The sequence below is a fragment of the Venturia canescens genome, chromosome 1 (genome assembly GCF_019457755.1).
Source record: "Venturia canescens isolate UGA chromosome 1, ASM1945775v1, whole genome shotgun sequence".
Classification (NCBI taxonomy): Eukaryota; Metazoa; Arthropoda; class Insecta; order Hymenoptera; family Ichneumonidae; genus Venturia; species Venturia canescens.
The window spans coordinates 21,640,669-21,658,878 of NC_057421.1; the positions used below are offsets into that span (position 1 = coordinate 21,640,669).

General features: G+C 40.3%; 1 protein-coding gene across 9 annotated transcripts in view; it reads left to right on the forward strand.

Moving 5' to 3' along the window:
• bru3 (bruno 3) overlaps positions 1-18,210 on the forward strand; it is a 620,380-nt gene that overhangs the window by 575,813 nt on the left and 26,357 nt on the right. For 6 of the 9 annotated variants that reach the window (XM_043432969.1, XM_043432968.1, XM_043432972.1 and 3 more), the window contains 4 exons: positions 13,351-13,494; positions 13,636-13,765; positions 16,651-16,821; positions 17,557-17,652. In XM_043432969.1, coding sequence (XP_043288904.1) covers positions 13,351-13,494; positions 13,636-13,765; positions 16,651-16,821; positions 17,557-17,652 — 541 coding nt within the window. The remainder of the gene's footprint in view (positions 1-13,350; positions 13,495-13,635; positions 13,766-16,650; positions 16,822-17,556; positions 17,653-18,210) is intronic. The other 3 variants (XM_043432964.1, XM_043432965.1, XM_043432966.1) reach the window with 2 other exon arrangements.

Sequence of the window (18,210 nt, forward strand, 5' to 3'; positions counted from 1 at the left end):
AAGTAATAGAAAGCACCCTTCAACCCAGCAGGCTCCAAGGTGTTATATGCGTCACAAGGATGGTATGCGACCACGTCGAATAGGGGAAAACGCAGTTACACCTTTTCCCCACAAAAGCCGCGTGACATTTCTTGTCACGCTCGGCGTCAACCTTCCTCCATCGCCCGGGCGTTCCCGGCCATATAGCGTACATAACAGGAAGGGTTTACCACCCTCGAGTTTACTTCTTCCTTATACATTGTACACTCACGCATGCATATTATATTTGAAGCCTCAGGAATACGCCGTATGGGAAAAATAAAAAATCAACATGTTGGAATACAATGAAAGAACACAAATTATGTGGATACAAAGCGCAAAAGAAAAATAAAGGTCAAATATGAATTCAATCCGATTTGAGAAGTTTTATATTTTTATGAGTAAACTACGTTTGTATGAAGAAAAATCGAAAAAAGCATTCATTCAAAAATTATAAGGACGCTTCCGATTTACAGTGAGCGCAGTTATTTAATGAAATTGGGTTTAATTTGTTTCATTTTCAAAGTGAAAACTTTTAAGGAGTGGATGGGACTAAATTTCAAAATCTAAAGATGGTGGCAAGCAGTCTGTATACTTGGAAAATTTATTTGAGAAATTATCGGTCCAAGTAGTTCGGCCTTTTGATAAAGTATAATTTTCATATACAATTTTGAGTTTTTACCACGATACCTTATGGGAGAACTCGCAATAATATTAATTGTGAAAAAGTTGTACGGCGTTCGAGCTTCGGAAAAGTTTATATCGTGAAGAAAATTTATCACAGATTCCATTTCTTAAAAAAAAGCACACACACACACACGAACACACATTACTTTACGGGGCTTTTGAAAAAGAAAACATAAAAAAATTTCAGTTTTTGACGCGTCGAAAGCGGACCTCAGTCATTACATTGGACGGCTGGTAACAGCTGATTGAACTTCGGGCAAATTCGGGAATCGCGAAAATTTAATTAAATTTATTTTTGAGCATGACTCACGTACTTTTATTCGTCTAGTAGCTTCGCTTTTTTTAACGAATTGACCATTCCCTTTTCTCGGTGCCATTACACCGATATAAACTTTCTTTTGCACAATAAAAAGTTATGTGTATTTAAAGTGTCGCCGGTACCGACTCAATCATTAACTAGTCAAGTTGAAGTATAAATTCGATCATTTATGATATTCTTAAAGCATTTTATTACATTCTTGTGATAAAAATATTCTCAATGTAAGTGTTTATTAATTTTATTAATAATTTAGGCTTGAATTTAACCAACATAAAGTAGTTGCAAAATCGACTAGTCACAGAATGGCCGAACTACTTTAATGTTCAATTTTTGAAAACCGTGAGAGTAACAAGTCTGTGTCAAAAAGACTGTAATGATGAAGTTGTAAATGTAAAACAAGTCAAAATGCAATTATTGTGTTCCAATGTCATACAGAAATACCCCGAGCGCTCATATAAACGAAGAAATGGGCTACACACGATTCTCACTTTTCCCCAAAGTTCATGCGCCGTTTTTTAATCATTTGCTTGCTCTTTTGCCGAGTCTCTCATCCCAAGAGTCTGCCTCTTCTCTCTCCTGCTCTGCGGACACACAGACTCGTATGAAATGGTGGGGGCTGCTGCCGACGGAAATTAAAGCTCACCCTTGTACGAAGGGCCCTTTTCTGTTTTTTGCACCCCCTTTCCTTTGTCCTTGTCTTTCTCTTGTTGCGTTTGCCAAAAGTACCTGTGAAGTGTCCTCTTCGGTAAAATCAGCCACGTGAAAGAATCGTTCCGCGTTTGTTTACAGGAGGTGACGATGAAAAGAATTGGGAGCGGCGTAAAAAGCAGGACTCTTTGTACACGTGCTCTTTGAAGCTTCTGTAAATACTGTTCTTGCGCAAAAGTCATGCTTTATTACGAACATCAGCGTCGCACAAATTCAATGAATTCCTACACATATTTTCATATTCATTTACACAAGTGCATTATGTCGGGAACGCTTTCGTTACAAATTCGAGTTTTTTTGAATTCTGAAAAATCCCTTCACTGCAATATTTTCGGAGTTTCATTCCTCAATTAATGTTCAATTACAATCAATTTCAAATTTTATTAATCCGTATACGAAAGCATTTAGTCGAGAAATTTCGATGGAGGTAACACGAGAAATGGAGAAAACACTATCAACTGCGAAGACAATGTCAAGAGTTCGAAAATAACGAGTTTTCGGCCCCAAACGAATGAGCAGGAGTCTCGTTTTCTTTGATCGAAAAGTGTGACACGGGTGATTAAGAGGTCCCGAAGTTTCAAACAGAGTTACTTTGGGTCTGCAGACAACGCAGAGCTTTGGATGTCGGATTGAAGTTTCTTCATTCTCTCTTCGAAACACGTGTTTCGAAGATATCTTGGCCATATTTAAAGTTACACGAGAAGCTTTATCGAGTAGCATTCCTATTGGATGTCACTACACACAAAACTTATCGTGAGAGCGAGAAAGAAGATTTCATGTGTACACTTTGGAAGCTCTTACGCCAAATGTTTGTTCTTTCCCTGGCTTCCTCTCTCTCTCTCTCTCTCTCTCTCTCTCTCTCTCTCTCTCTCTCTCCAACGCTCTTCCCCTCCCCCGGGAGGAAATTGTCTCCGCATTAACGGAGGCTTCGGAAAGGGGAAACTGCTTCCAACATTTAATTAAAGACATTCCCTGAGTAATTCCTTGCCAACTCGTAATTGCATCGCTTTTATCCTTGGCACTACCCTGTACAACTGTTACTTGTTTGGCGACGACCCCGCAGAAACACGACGGCCGCCTGCGTATCGAGAGTCAGAGCCGGAGAGAGAGAGAGAGAGAGAGATCGAGTACTAGCGAGACCGGGGGGAGGGGGAGAGAGAAGAAAAGCAGAGAGAAAACAGCGAGATGAAAAGAGAGAATAAGAGAAAGATCTCACATCGGTTATAACTGTACAGCAGAGCAAACTTATATAAACGGGGGGTGGTGCCAGCTTCAACGTCAGAGGAGAAGGGAATCTTTATGGAAGGCTTGTACCATAGAGAAAGATGGAAAGCGAACAAAAGAGAGAGAGAGGGAAAGGCCGTGAGAAGTCTATAAGCTCGCGACTCGCGCCCCTAAGCATCTCCCGAAGCGAGCAAAAGTTGCTCTTACCCTCCTTCATCTGGCTTCTTTACTTTGCGATACATCACACGCCCCATCTACCCGCAGAGGTTACACGAAATTGCTTTACCTCTTTGTAATGATTTTATAATCTTCTCATTCTATTCCGATAAGATCCGCGTCGCACCTTCGTTGGACGTTTCGTATCTGCTGAGAATCGGCCCTCTTTTGCCAACACTTGTTCGAACAGTGCATTCCTTCGGTAGACTCGATGCTGAGTTAATACCGAACCAAAGATGTAAGTTGACCGATTCGACACTGGTAGAGGCTTCGATGAAAGTCTAACGTCGTCAGCTTCATAGAGACACTTTTGAGAGGATGGATCAGTCGGTATTTCGCAACTGTGAGTACGAGAGAAATAGCCGCAAATTGAAATTCTCTGGGAGAGTTTGACCGATTAAAATGATTGGCTCTGCGTCAGCCGATTTTTTCCATCGTCCTGCGCAGGCTGACAGAGCCTTTTTTAATCGTTCAAACCGTGTCAAAGAATTTCGATTTCGAAAATTCCAAGTGAGGTTAGTCGACTGATCCATACCCTTAAACAATAAAAAAATATAAATAAAATAAAAGGTGATATAAATAAAAGTCATTTCGTTGACGAAACAATGTTTCGATTGAAGTGTCATGAGTTTTTCTGACATGAGACATTACATCACATAGCCCAGAGCTGAAAATCTTTGCAAATTTGGATCTTCACCATTCGTGCCATACAATTTCACGTCGAATCGAAGGATAAATATGGCGAAATTCCTGTGGTTAAGCAGGATGTAACCTCACCGCGTGCTTCACATTTCCCACTAGAATGTTACCGTAGTCTATTTTGGAATTAGAACTGTACTTCCGTTTAAATTAGAGAACTTCGTGGGATTGGCAAGTGTGATGGCGCGTGCAAACTAAAGCATTACACACAGCCCGACTCCAATCAACGAATAATTGCTTAATTTCGTTGGACACAAGGCTAGAGCTCCAAATCCTGGTTCTCGCACTATTATGTGCCGCACTGACGTACCATCGCCTTCATGCACCATTGAGAAATGCCTGTTTCCTTTGACCCATTCACGCGTCGTTCATTGGTATGTGTAAGTATGTAAAACGAGGGGCATTCCGTGCCCAACCGGATGGTCCATGACTCTGGGGAGTAGGATTTCGTCGGATTTTTTTATTTCAAGTATCAACTGGTAATAAGAGTTTTTAGGGCCTTTTCCAAAAATTTTATCTCGACCCGTTGAAGAATAGTAATAGAATTAATACAAGGTCGAAATAGAAAGCAGAATGTTTCAAAGCTGAAGAAATAAATGGAATCGAATTCTAACATTTATTGTGCGTATCGTTTCTGTGAAACTTCAACTAGACACGAAAGCCATGATCAATGATATTGTTTCGATATCTTCAATGTCTGAAAAGCTATATTCGAACAAGTTGTCGAATTTGAACGAATTCGATGAAAATAAAAAGACTCCTGTTCTTGCAGCGAATAATTGTAGATGAAAAAATATTTTGAAATATTTTAAATGAACGCGATCATTGATTAATCGGTCCGGCATCAAATGCCTTATGTGTAGAACAACGCGATCTATTTGCTTGAAAATAAAATGGCTGAACTGGTAGCATTGAGTGAAATCACGGATACGCCCTTACGTACATCAATAGTTAATGGGTCCATATTGCCTTCCGTTTCACGAAGAAACGTCCGATGGTGGCTCAGACTTTCATTGGAACACGCCTCGTAACTAATTGACGAACAGGCTGGCATTGAACGGCTTGGCATTGATGTTCTTTGGAGAAAGAGAAGCCCATTAGCCCATACCGAAAAGCAAGAGAAAGACAGGTAGAAAATAAGAAGAAAAAAAAAAGAAAAAAAGCGAAAGGGAAAAACTCCATTTTCTCCGTTCAATCTATTACGAGGTCTCCCGTAAAGAATTTGTCTGATAAATAGCGACTCTTTCCACTTCCCCGATATCCCACGGTAACGCGTCGGTCTTCTTTTTTACTTCCGTAAAAAGCGGCGAAGGAAAAAGAAGAGCTATTTTATCTGTTTCCGCCGGGGAATAAACGTATTCAATATGGCCGAGAAAAAAGTGACGGTTAAAGATTAATTTTTAAGGCATTCACGTTGTAATAAAATTACTGTTCTTACGGATTTCACGGCAGGTTGCCACGACTCTGATACGAACGGTGGAAAATTCAATTTGAACGGAATCTTTCGCATCGTTGCTTCTGTATGGCGTGGACAGTAAATTACACGATCCCTTGGAAAATAATAATTGTATTAAAAAATCGATAAATGCTGGTGCTTCGTTATTTCGAGCTTATGATTAATTAACCTCCATTGAAACAAAACGCGCATGAATATTCCACATTTTTAAACTTCGACTATGATTCAGAAAGCGTAAGAATGTCGTCAGAAACACGAGAATTTTTTCCAAATACCAATTAGAAGTTATAACTGACAGAATTTTATGTTTCGTAATTCGATGACACACAGAATTAAAAACAAATCAGAGACTTTTACATTTAAAAAAAGTACATTCCATCAACCCTGCACCCTTAAGAAGGTTCGTACGATGAGTTAACAGTCTCCTCATGGTGTTTTTTTTTCTTCCAACTGCGCACACTGAACTCGAATAAACGGAGCAAGACACAGGAGCGAGGGGGAGGGAGACTTGCTGCTTTATTTCCGGAGTTCCGTACTCGTAAAGGCATCGACAGTAAAGTCATGTAGGTCGGCGACCCATAGCGTTTCCCATCATATACTAAAGGGTTCTTCTAACTTGTTTTTTTATCTTTCTCGCTCCGTTTCTTTGCCTCCATCGGACTTTCGCTCTCGCGTACTCGTTTTCATGTTGTAATATCGTTGGCCTTGTTATCGTTATTTTTTGAGGCTCCTACCTCATTCTTTAATCAGACTGTAAAAAACATATTTTCCCGGAGCGAGGTCTTACGGCGAGGTTTCAGCTTTCGACGTTGAATTTTTTTGTGCATGCAAGTTTATCAGTGATATTATGAAAGGTTATTGAATAACGCTCCTCTCATTTGCAGGAGAAAATTACCTCGTAGTTTTTCCTTTCTCTCCTAAAGGGGATCAAACATACTCACTGTGCACGAGCAAGGTATACAATAGACGTAACAAGCGAGGCAGAACAGTAAAATATTGATGAAAGTAACTTTTTACTCGATTTATGAACAAAATATTATTCCAGACATCATTTGCTGCTCGAAAAATGAACGAGAAAAAGTGCCCCAAAAAAATTCGTATCGCACAATTAAAACTTTTCAGCATTTTCGAAGCACGAACATATGCTAAATAACAAACCATCGTTCTGATCAAGGGGGGATGCTATTATAAAATTACGATAACAATTAGTTGATGAAGGAAGACGAAAAGAAATGAAACAACTTCGACGACGTTCCTCAACACTATCGTATCAACGAGTAACGCCATTATTTGCTTGAGCGGAAACGAGATATAATTTTATCAAGGTAATTGCTCGATAGTTTGCCAGGGCCGGTGCTGAGGAAGAAAAGAGGAAAGGGCGGAAAGCTCTGTAATTCGGAAATATGCGTTATTATCGCGGAGAAAACCAAGAGCTACATTGAGAGGGCTTTCTCTCTTGAGGGAGAAGCTCTCTTCCTCCCTGAACTCTTCGCAACACCATTTTTCTCCGCTACTTGGCTGGATGCTCGAAGAAAGAATAACCCTTGCAACAAGCCAAGAGTTCTCGAGGCGCAGGAATGCACCCTTCATAACATGAGTGTATATGTATGTGCGATATATTTATATACACGCATATACATAGATATTAAAATATGGAAGAACGAGAGAATACGATGATAACGCGAAAAGCAAAAACAGCCAAAGGCGGTGGCGGGATGACTTCCTAAGAGAAGTCAGAGGGGTAAGGAGGAATGGTGAGCGTAAGAAGGGGTAAGAGGACCGCTGAAAATTATTTCCCAGACATGAAAGGCGCTCGGATAAATATTTGTACTCCGGGGCAGCGCCTGTGAAACGTTTTCTTGGCGTGCGGAAGTACACCCGATGGTAAATAGAAGGAAAATTCCTCAAGAAAGATGGCGTGGAATAGGGGAAAGAGAGAAAAATAAAGAGGAAGCGAGGAGAGAGAGCGCGAAAACATTTTTATTTTGGTATACGCGAGTGTACACGTGTAACTATGTTGTGGGCCATAGCAACGCTATCACGAGATACGGACGGTTTAATATCTCGGTAAATGTCCGTATTTGTGCAGATGTATACGTACCTGCGTGCATATATGAAACCTTTATCGATAGGTTCCTTCTGTTCCCTTTCACGCGATTTTTTCCCGAATTAAAATATTCCGGGACTCATTAGTTTTCTCCATTTAATCATCTCCGGGGAAAAAAAATCAAAAGTCCTTACGCAACCGCGATCATTATTCTCCTCATTCTTTCATTCTACTCCCCCATTTTTGTTTTTTTTTTTTTTTTTTTTTTTTTTATCGAGTCATCCTCCTCGTGTTTATGAGAAAAAGGCAGCAGTGCTTGATGGAGGTAAGTTATAGCGATGTTATGACGAGAATATAGCGTTAGACAGCCACAAACATTCCCCGCATGACAACACCTCCGCAAGGGAGTGAAAGCGAGGGAAAGATAAAGAGGAATAGGGAAAGTTTGTCGATGTATGTGTGCACGAGATAAAGGAAGAGAGAGAGAGAGAGAGAACGGAGCAGAGGAAGCGGATTCTTCCTTTTTGCGTGACGTTCAAAACGTTGGATCGAGACTAATGAACCGTAATCCCCCAATAATGAGGCTTCGGGCTTGACTGGCGCCGATACGATCTCACCAACCCGCCCACGTGTCTCTATACCTCCATCGAATACTAACACCCTCTTATATACCCTCGTAGCATTGTATACACGTGTTATCCAAGAGATTGGCGTCAAGTAGAACGCTCAAGTGCACGTGGTTTTTCTCTCCTTTTCTCTTTCTCCCTATATCAATTCTTCTTATTCTTTTCGTTTCTCCAACGCGTATTTTTCGACGGGTTATGACGGCTTTCCAACATGTGTACACTTTGAAAACAAGGTGCACTTACGTACGTCGAACATTCCACAGCTTCGCGAACGCTTTCTGTTTTTATTTGCCGATTCATATTGTGAACAAGCAATTAGGTTAATTCTACTATTATTTCCACCAAATACCACTCCAGCTCCATTGTCCTTTTGTTGTCTAATGCACGTGCTGGTTCTTTCGACCATGATTTCATCTCTAAACTAGCGAATATCGATTTAATGATCCTCCGAATCGGTTGAATAGTATTAGCAGATAATGTGGATCACGCAAGGGAATACACAGGATAATTGTTCTTCCAATGAAAATCACTATAGTTTGCGTTGAATCGTGTTCCCAGTTTCCTACTCCAATTTTTCCATCGAACTAACAAAACATAGAGAAAATATTTTTTACACTAGATCGGACCGGGGATATTATCCCAGTTGTTGGAAAACTTTTTTTTCTTACCAGAGGAAAAACGAGCTCTAGTTTCGTGAGTTTGGAGTGGCGGTGAGGGACATGTGACAGGGACGAAAGCAGCGATATTGGTTCGTTCGACGAACGTGCACGGCGACTGTAGAAAGAAAAGTTTTTGACGCCCGGGCGAACGAGAGTGTAACTCGCATAACTTTTATGACTGGCAACTTTTAGGCCGTGTGATGGACCCAGAGACACGCGAGTTCGCGTGGATTATCTCTCCAGGGAATACGAGCGACCTTATTTGCTCGCGCAATCTGGATGACGAGGGGGATATAAGACGATCACGAACTCACGAACCAGAAACTTTTAATTATGTCACGATCGACGTCTTTGCCGGAACGATGAGACTCCTTCGTCTTTGGATTATCGAAGGACATATTAAAATGATAAAAAAAATAATGATAAAAAAATGAAAAAAAAAAAAAAAAAACAAGTAGGGGAAAAAGAGAGCATGAACTAGGGAGACAAGGTCACGTCGACCCGAACAAAACTTGCATAAATCTATCGAAAATAATCTCGTCTAAATTAACAAAGTTTACCATTCTCTTCTGAATTCAATATGATCTACGGCAGCGTGGCTTTATGAAATTCTCGTTTCAATCTATAATTCGATCGAAATTTCAAAGTTCACTGCAGTAGGATAAATTTGAGGTATCTTGTAATAAAAATTGAAAGCTCGTAAGACGAAGAGTTAAATTCGTAGGTCGTACAACATTCATCACCAAGATTTCATGTAATTTTGCGAATGCAGGTCTATGAAGGCTCAATTTTAGCAATTAAATTGCTACACTCGAGGCTTCTCGATAAATCCCCTCTGACTTTGGTTGCTCAGGTTAGAATGTATAACGGAAATGGCACGGGGCCCGGAGGAAACGGGTAATTCATTAATGGTGAATGCACCATCACAAATACATTGAAAGCTCGAGAATTGCTGCTATTCGATGGTGAGGATTCTGTGTGTGAAATGTGGCCTACGAGTGAATTCTGTAGAGTGAGGCTGCCACGAGGCTTTGATATCTTGAACTATAGTACCCGTCTATCTATATATATGTATACCCTTATAACCTATGTACAGAACGCTAAATAGACATAGAAACAAAGTGGGAGAGAGAGAGAGAAAGAGAGAGAAAGAGAGGGAGAGAGCCTCATCATATGCTACGCTATATCACGAACAAGCCTGCCATTGAAAATATACCTCGCAAATCTACCTTTGAAGCTAAGAATACTGTCGAATTGGATTGAGGTTGCCGCCGCCCAGAAGGCTTTGGGCGAGCGGGTAAAGGGTAGCGAGGGAAATGTTCCGAGTCTCACGACACGGTCCTTTGTAAGGTCTCAAATCCTTTGGGAGCTTTGACGCCTCTCCCAATATGTTCAGAGAGGAATCGTAGCTTTTACGCACAATGTGTACACAGAGGTAAAGGTTGAAAGGCTTAACAGCACTGAGAAAGCGAGAGAGAGAGAGAGAGAAAGAGCGAGAAGGACATGAACGTATACGCGTGCGGGGCAACAATGAAATTTGCTTGATTGTACACACACACTGAGTGAACGTCTGTCCTTAAAGCTAGACTCCATTGAGACGGGGAAAGCCTTAGGTATACGTTTGTGACGAGACCAATCGTTTCTCTCTAATGGCCAAGTCGGAGATTACTTTAAGGAGGAAATCATTTTCTTTTGCGTTCGATGTTTCAAGTTTCTCGTCCCTTTGATCTAGCAATTTCTAGCAATTCTGTCATCTCGCCATTCGATTTTTAATATTTTTTCAATATTCATTAAATCATCGGCACGAGCTGTGAAATCATTTTTAAATCCTATTTCTCGTGTTACAAAGATCCTCGTGAGCGTTTACTCAAGCGGCCGCTGCAACAGTGATCTCGTCAGGGAAAGTAAGCTGTCTGCGTTTTCAGAAAAGACAAAAGTGAAAATGCACATCCTCGTGATACATCGCTCGTATTCTTCCCGCGTGCACGCCCCTCCCATCTAGTTGAGTTTCACGTTATAAACTCTTGCACGCCCCACATTTGCATTGATAACGCGGTATATAATATATCATGCAGCGCCGAGTATACACTGGCAGTGTAGACAGGACGCTCGTCGCCATGTCGAGGTACTCCGACCCCGCGGGAGTGCAAGACCAAAAGCTTCCTCGCGCGGGAGATTTTCTATATACGCGACTCTACTGACCACCTGTTGCCACCCACACCACCCGTACGTGCAAACCATTTGTATTTTAGACATGAACAGGACCTCCTTTCTTCCGGCACGAACAGATTATCGCGAAAACAAAAACTTTCTTATTGACTCCTCCCACGATAGTGCGAGACCTTCCGAGTGACTCTACTAAATCTAGTAAATTAAACTGTTATTTGTTTTATAAATTCCAATCAAAATTTAATGTATTTTTTATATTTTCACGAGAAGAACATCCCTCGTCGTCCCATGCTTTTTTTGCTGTAAATTATTCTATTGAAATTCAAAAATACTCCAATTACTCGGCGGCAAGTGACTAATTATAATAGCAAAGCTAAAACAAAAGGACGTCGAAGCATTTCATTTTCGAACTTTCTATGCTGGAAATTTTCGTCTAATATAAGATATTCCGAGTCGAATATAGACGAATTCTTAAATTTCATCTTATTCAATGAAATTTCATTGAACATTTGTATACCTAATTTAAGGGGGAGGGAGGGGGGGGGGGGGGGTGAGGCGTCCTGCTTTAGAAAGTCTAAAAAATTGATTGTTTTCGGAAAGTTTTTTTACATTCTTCTTCTTTAGAAGCGTTGTTTTTTTAAACTTGCTAAAAAATATAATTTCGCAACTTTTTCAGGTTCACATTAAAAAAATGTCTTTGTACTCTTAAGGAGGGTGGCTACGTTCGTCAAATTGATAAGAAATTGATCAAATTTGGTGATAATGTTCTTCAACATCAAGTGCGAAGACATGATTTTTTTCAAAATTTTCTTCTGCTTAGTTATCGAGTAATTACGCATTAAAGCAGATTTCTTATGCCCGGAATGTATACCTATATATATGGAAACGCTATGCTCATACACGTGAACTTTAGTGATCAACTACTCGATAACTGTACAGAAGAAAAATCTTAAAAAATTTGTATTGTCAAATTTAACTCTAAAGAATATGTTCACCAAATTTTATTAAATTCTTATCATTTTGAAATTTTTAATGTATTTTACATGGTTTAGCATGGCAACATTGTATCGTCCCTAGCCACCCTCCTTAAAATATCCTTGAAACTATACCGAAAAGTTCGCTCCGGTGAGTTATTTCCGTCCATCCAAAAACACTCCCGAAAGCAATAGATTTTTTGGACTTTTTAAAACAGGACCCCCTCAACTCAATGAAATCTACAAGTTTTTATCAAATCATAACATGTCTTTTGAATTTCCATCTACGACCATTGCAATCCATATAAAAAAAAGTTAATTTGGTCATATAACAATTAGTCCCGTAATCATCGAGACGATGATTTCCACAGGGATTATTACACACATGGCACCATTATAATCAAAATAGTCATCTGACATTAGCGGTTTGGCGTTTTCGGTGTAGAAACTGCTTGCCCTTCCTACCCCAATCCGTACCGTGGCTCGAGAATCTCACACGTCATTGTAGGCAACGTATATAACCCACCGGTCCGTGATCTGATGCACCGTCGACGCGCATCCGACTGGGGTGTTGAGGCTGTCGGGTGCCTGATTATGTAACGACGGTTCAACGCGCTAGGATCTCAACATACACGCCCTCTCTGTTCTCTAACCCAGTGCAAATTCTCTGGGAAAGCTCGTCTGCAATGCGGACTGTAAACAGCCGCACATCACCGACTCCTAGCAGAGACAGTTCCAGGCTGTAAACAGATATACTAGCATAGTATTTCGGTGTTTATACAGATCGCAAGACTCTTGACCGATACTGATGTTGACGAGCTCGACAAAATGGTCTCTCTAGGATATAACCTCGTGGACAATGAGAGCAAAACATTTTCCATAGTGGCTTATAGGAAAGATAAAAAAACAATTCGGTTTCTATAGAACTGAGACTAATACGGGTTTTCACGATTTTCTGGTTGCTGCATTGTCGAATATTCATTGATAAATTCACAAACGGCCCCAATGAAGATTGTCGCACTATTAAAATGTTTTTTCTCAGATTTAAATGATTCTTTCGAGACTCCGATTACTGTTTACATGTAGAGATTTATGCTGAAATTAAACGAGAAAATCCTGATAATCGGAGAATTAGGACTAAGAATCGATTTAATATCGAACAGTTGAACCAGTTGAATGATTATTTTGAATTCGCATGGCCGATGAAAACTTTATCTTGTACGAAATTTAATTTTTCCATAAAATCACGATCTTCACAAATTTCAGCCGCGCAATTTTTCGTCTGGTAACACGATATAAAAAATAGCGAAAATTTTGCAATGCAGCAATGCAATGTCTACTGGAAAAATCATATTACGAGCTCTTCATCGAGGATTCTTCTTTTTTCCAACGCAAATCCAAGCATTCTCGTTTGATGCCACCGAGAATGTACACCGATTCTTTTTATACGTAGCCTACTATATATATTATTCAGAGCATCCTTGCAGTTTTATGACGAAAAACAGACGATAATAACCGCTCGGCATGGGGTTGCTGTATATTTTGCAGGGTGCTTCGTCCAGCATAGTGGTAAAGTACGCAGACACTGATAAAGAGAGGCAGGCGAGACGAATGCAGCAAATGGCCGGAAACATGAGTCTCCTAAACCCCTACGTCTTCAACCAATTCGGGGCATACAGCGCTTTCGCCCAGGTTGGTTTTGTGCTCAAATTACGAAAGATCTTTGTTCCTGAATAATCCGTATTTTTGTTCTACTTTTATTCATTATTTGTGTTCATACTCATGGTAATCTGAGAAATTTACATACCAACGAATATAATTTGATATTTACAGCAGCAGGCGGCGCTCATGGCTGCCGCAGCGGCGCAGGGAACTTACATCAACCCTATGCCCGCTCTAACGTCCGGGCAGCAATTGCATGGCCTTAATGGCATGCCAAATACCGTCGTCCCACCGACTTCCGGTAAGTTTTCAACAGGGAGATCTGCTAACGTTAGGAACGCTTGAACAACGATATCGAATGATTCGCCATAAAATTGCAAAATTGAAAATATCATCTCCAACGATAACGTTCCCAATGATATTTTTATGCAACTGTAATTACTGTTAGAATAGTGAATAAAAGTTTAATAACGAACTACGATACAGATTAATTTGGGTTCGTTCAGCAAGATATTGTAAACACAGACGAGATTTCAACGTGAAACTTTGCTACTTTATGGAATCGCTGATTCGTTTTTCCGCATGAACAACGATATGTATCCTTCGTTCGAAGTCGCGGCTATTTCACGTCCAGCCAGAAACTATATATTCAAGAGGGAACGAAATGTAATATAAAACATTGAAAACAATTTCATAAGAATTTTCTCGCGCAAGAACGGGCTCTTGTCGTATATGCGGTTCCGGACAGCACAGGAAGCTATGTACGTAAACTCTTTTTCTCGTACACAATCCCATGAAAAATCCATAAATCTACTGGGAGCTTGGAAACTCGTGAAGAGACCCCGATATAGAATTTCGAGAAAAGAGTGAGCGAGAGGTACCGTGGCGAAGGAAGTGGAAGACCAAAAAAACTGTTGGCGAGTCTGAAGTAGGAAGAGTTTTTTCTTTTTGCTGATTCGTGTGCGTGCGTGTGCCTCCCACTCCCTCTCTCTCTCTCTCTCTTGCTCCGGCTCTCCCTTTCATACTTACATCGGTTCCTCCCTTCTATTTCTCATCCCTCTGGGCGAGTTTACTCCCCAGTATTGCCGGTGCTACAAAAGTTTATAGAACGTTTATCGTCGAGGACGTGAAGGAAGAAACAGGGAGAGAGAGAGAAGAAGGGAGGCTGGGAGAGAAAGAGAGAGAGAGAGAGAGAGAGAGAGCGAGCAAACAGTGTCGGAAGAGGATATAGAAAGACCGGTGAGGGATGAAGAGAGGGGACAGTGACGGAGAGTGTCGTGGGAGAAAAAATGGCGTCTGTGTGGCTGGTATAAATGCACGATTTCGCATCCCTTGCATTCGCATCCTTTCCTCCCTTCCTCTTTCACTATTTTTTTCCATTCTCCCCCTCACTCCGAGTATAACTGTACATTCTCTTCAGTCATTTTCCGGTCTCGACGTCTCCTATACGCGAAAGCTTCAAGCGAAATGTAATACCGTTTGATAGGGAAATAATATTTTATTTCGCTTTGAGATTACTGGCGCGGTTTTATCCCAACGAACTGTACGACCTCTTTTTACCGTTCACTAGCCCAAGGCGAGTGCTTTTATTCCTATACACACATACAATAAATTGATACTTATATATATATATATTATAATAAACTTCCATATATACATGTATATATAAATATTGCGAAACAAAAGGTCGTAACGTATTTTTCTTCGTTCGTCAAAATTACGCGAGTTACGTCCTTTTTACCGACGACACTCAATAAGTGCACGTATCACACATAGTGGAGCAATTTTCAGGTGGCGTACGACTTTCATGGCTGGTGATCCGTGTGCACGCAACCGAATATATTGTCTACCTCACCCAACTTCCAATTTCTCTTCTTCCTCTTAGTCGCGCTTTGTATTATAGCTATACCACTTGACTGTTTTATTATGTACGGCGAATCGCACACTTATCACATACATGGACGCATATATTTATGTGTCCATGTATACATAAGTACGGGCTCTAAATTTTACCTCTCACTTTGCCGGATCCTCAATCGTTATCAAGTATATCTTTTGCCTCTTTCTGCGTTACTCCGTATCGACTCTAAATACGAGTTTCGCGTTATGAGCAACGCTATTATTCTTATGATCGCGACTGCTCGACGAACAGTCGACATTATACCGTCGCCTACTCCACCTCGAGCAATCCCATTCCATTTCTTCGCTTTACTTCTTTATTCCGCGAGCTTTTATTTCTCAAGCCGCAAATGTTACGATAACGGCCAACAGTTAGGACAAAAAATGGATAAACCGATTTAACGACGCTTATAACGCTCCCCGATCGAATTGCATCATTAGATTTGAGAGAAATAATTGAATATACTCGATATCGATAACGGAGAAAATTCTTCACAATTGTTTTCTCCCTGCAAATTTCAGCAATTCATATTCCGTTACGTTGATATTCGCTTTCGTGTTATCATGATATTTATGGAAATCAGACCGGAAAAACCCAAATTAATTTGTATGTGTAGGCAAAGTGGAGCACGGCGTTTATAAAAATTTTCTGAATTAATCTAAAAAATTAAGACTTGAGAAGTGCATATGAGAAACCGATTTCATTACACTCGATTCACTCGATTTCATTACACTGTTGTTCTCCTCGAGTGAATTATTTTCCAATTTTTCAATGATTTTCGTTGTTAATTTAATTACAGTTGTGGCAAAAAAATTGTCAGGAGCCTGTCTCATGAAACATTTTCAACAAATAATGTGAACAGTCCATGCAACTTTTCCGCCGGAAACACGCAGTTGAAAAGAAGTAAATTAGCATTTACAGTTATAAATAACGCGTCCTTATTCCACTGAGTAAATTTTCAAAGGGATTCGAGTCATCGATCGACATTTGAATGGCCTTGGAAAAAAATTCGTTTCTAAATTTTATAACTTAAGTAGAAATAAATATTATTAATTAGAAATAAACAAATTTTTCGAATTCTTCGAACAAGAGACTTGGTTTCACTAGTTTAGTTAATTCGCATAAACAATAATTCAGTGATTCAGATAAATGAACTATTCCTCAGCAACGAAAATATCAACCAAAGACATCCAGTTGTTGCAACGATTCTTTTCTCAGTCCAATAAATTAAGAAATTTCAAAAAATGGACAATGACATTTGAGCCGCGCTCTGTGTAACTGATCAGGTTTGGTAACAGGTACGGGAACAGGACAACCAGTGAATGGAGCGATACCATCGCTTCCGGCATCGCCAACGATGCCGAACTTCAATATGGGAGCCCAAACGCCGAACGGTCAGCCAGCAGGCACGGATCAGGGAGTCTATACAAACGGTATAGCTCAAACGTACCCGCCACGTGAGTATCAACTCGGGCGCATAGCGCCGCCCCTGCGCGTCAAACGGCCAATCCACGTGATTTTATTATTATTGCGTTATAATATTTATATCTATGTACGTTTGCGCGCATATATCTATACAGACAATGTACATAGACGAGTAAAGTTTCTATCGTGGCTCCTCCTGGGCCATGCGCGATAAAAGTGCACACCCGCGTGTGGCACCTCGCCGCGCCAGCGCAATAACTCCTCATATCATAAAACTAAAATTCACCACTCCGCCACTAAACGGAATCGCGAGCTCCAATGCCGAATAATATTATAAATAAATTCATGAGTTTTACGATCGAATGACAGCTCGTCATATCATCTCGATTTCGAAGAGCAAAACTTTTTTAACGAATGTCCTTCGATCGCGTATACTCCAAAATTCCATCTTTCCATTCAGCCTGAAAATCAAACATTACATTAAGTGATTACATTACTGAAAAAAAAAAAAATATTGTGAACATTTCCTGACGTTTTATTTGACGGTTGCAATTGTCGTGAAAGAGTTTAACTGAAGTAGATTTACAGAATCTTGTAACATCGTGTTGAGCATCGTGTTGAAACGAAACTCCTAAGCCTCTTGAGCGATACGTTTTTTTTTCAAGTATTAATTTTTTGGACGTTTCGACTGGCCGAACGACGCAACGGGGCACTTTAGAATAAGTCTACCCTCATCCCTGATAAGAGCTGAGCTTACTGAAGTGTAGATACCCTCCATCTGTCCATTCCAGCCCAGGGGCTGACCAATGGGGAGGCTCTTCAGCATGCCGCGTATTCCACAATGCAGCCGTATTCTGCTGTCGGTGAGTCTTCCATCATTTGTATAGGTATTCGCATCAATATCTTACGAGACTGCGGATAAATAAATAAAAGAAGAAAAAAAAACCGTATAACAAAAACTATTATTTCGTTCCGACGAGGGAAGATACGTTCGAACGCTGTGGCAAAAATAATCTGAATTTTCGAATTTTTATAAATGGGCGTTTAATAAAACTGCATAGGAATCACGTTTAATAAAATCGAATAAAAATCAATAAAACGGCTGATGGGCTCACGCTGTTTTTCATATTCCACACTTTTACCGAACGACCAATCCGCTATGGATTGTTAAAGAACGAAAAAACAAAACGATGTTATCTTTATCGCGTACATGTTTCCGGCATTTTTTGCTTAGACTTTTTCCTTTATCATTTTTGCATGAAATAATTGTATAACAGCATGTGATGCCCAGAGGAGTGTGTGTTTTTGGTGTAGGAGCTTTTCTCGAGCGCAGTCATCGACGCCGATATTTATATATCCCTGCAAGCTATACACGTACAACAATCATGTCTTCTACGTATATGTATATGCTTCTGGTATAT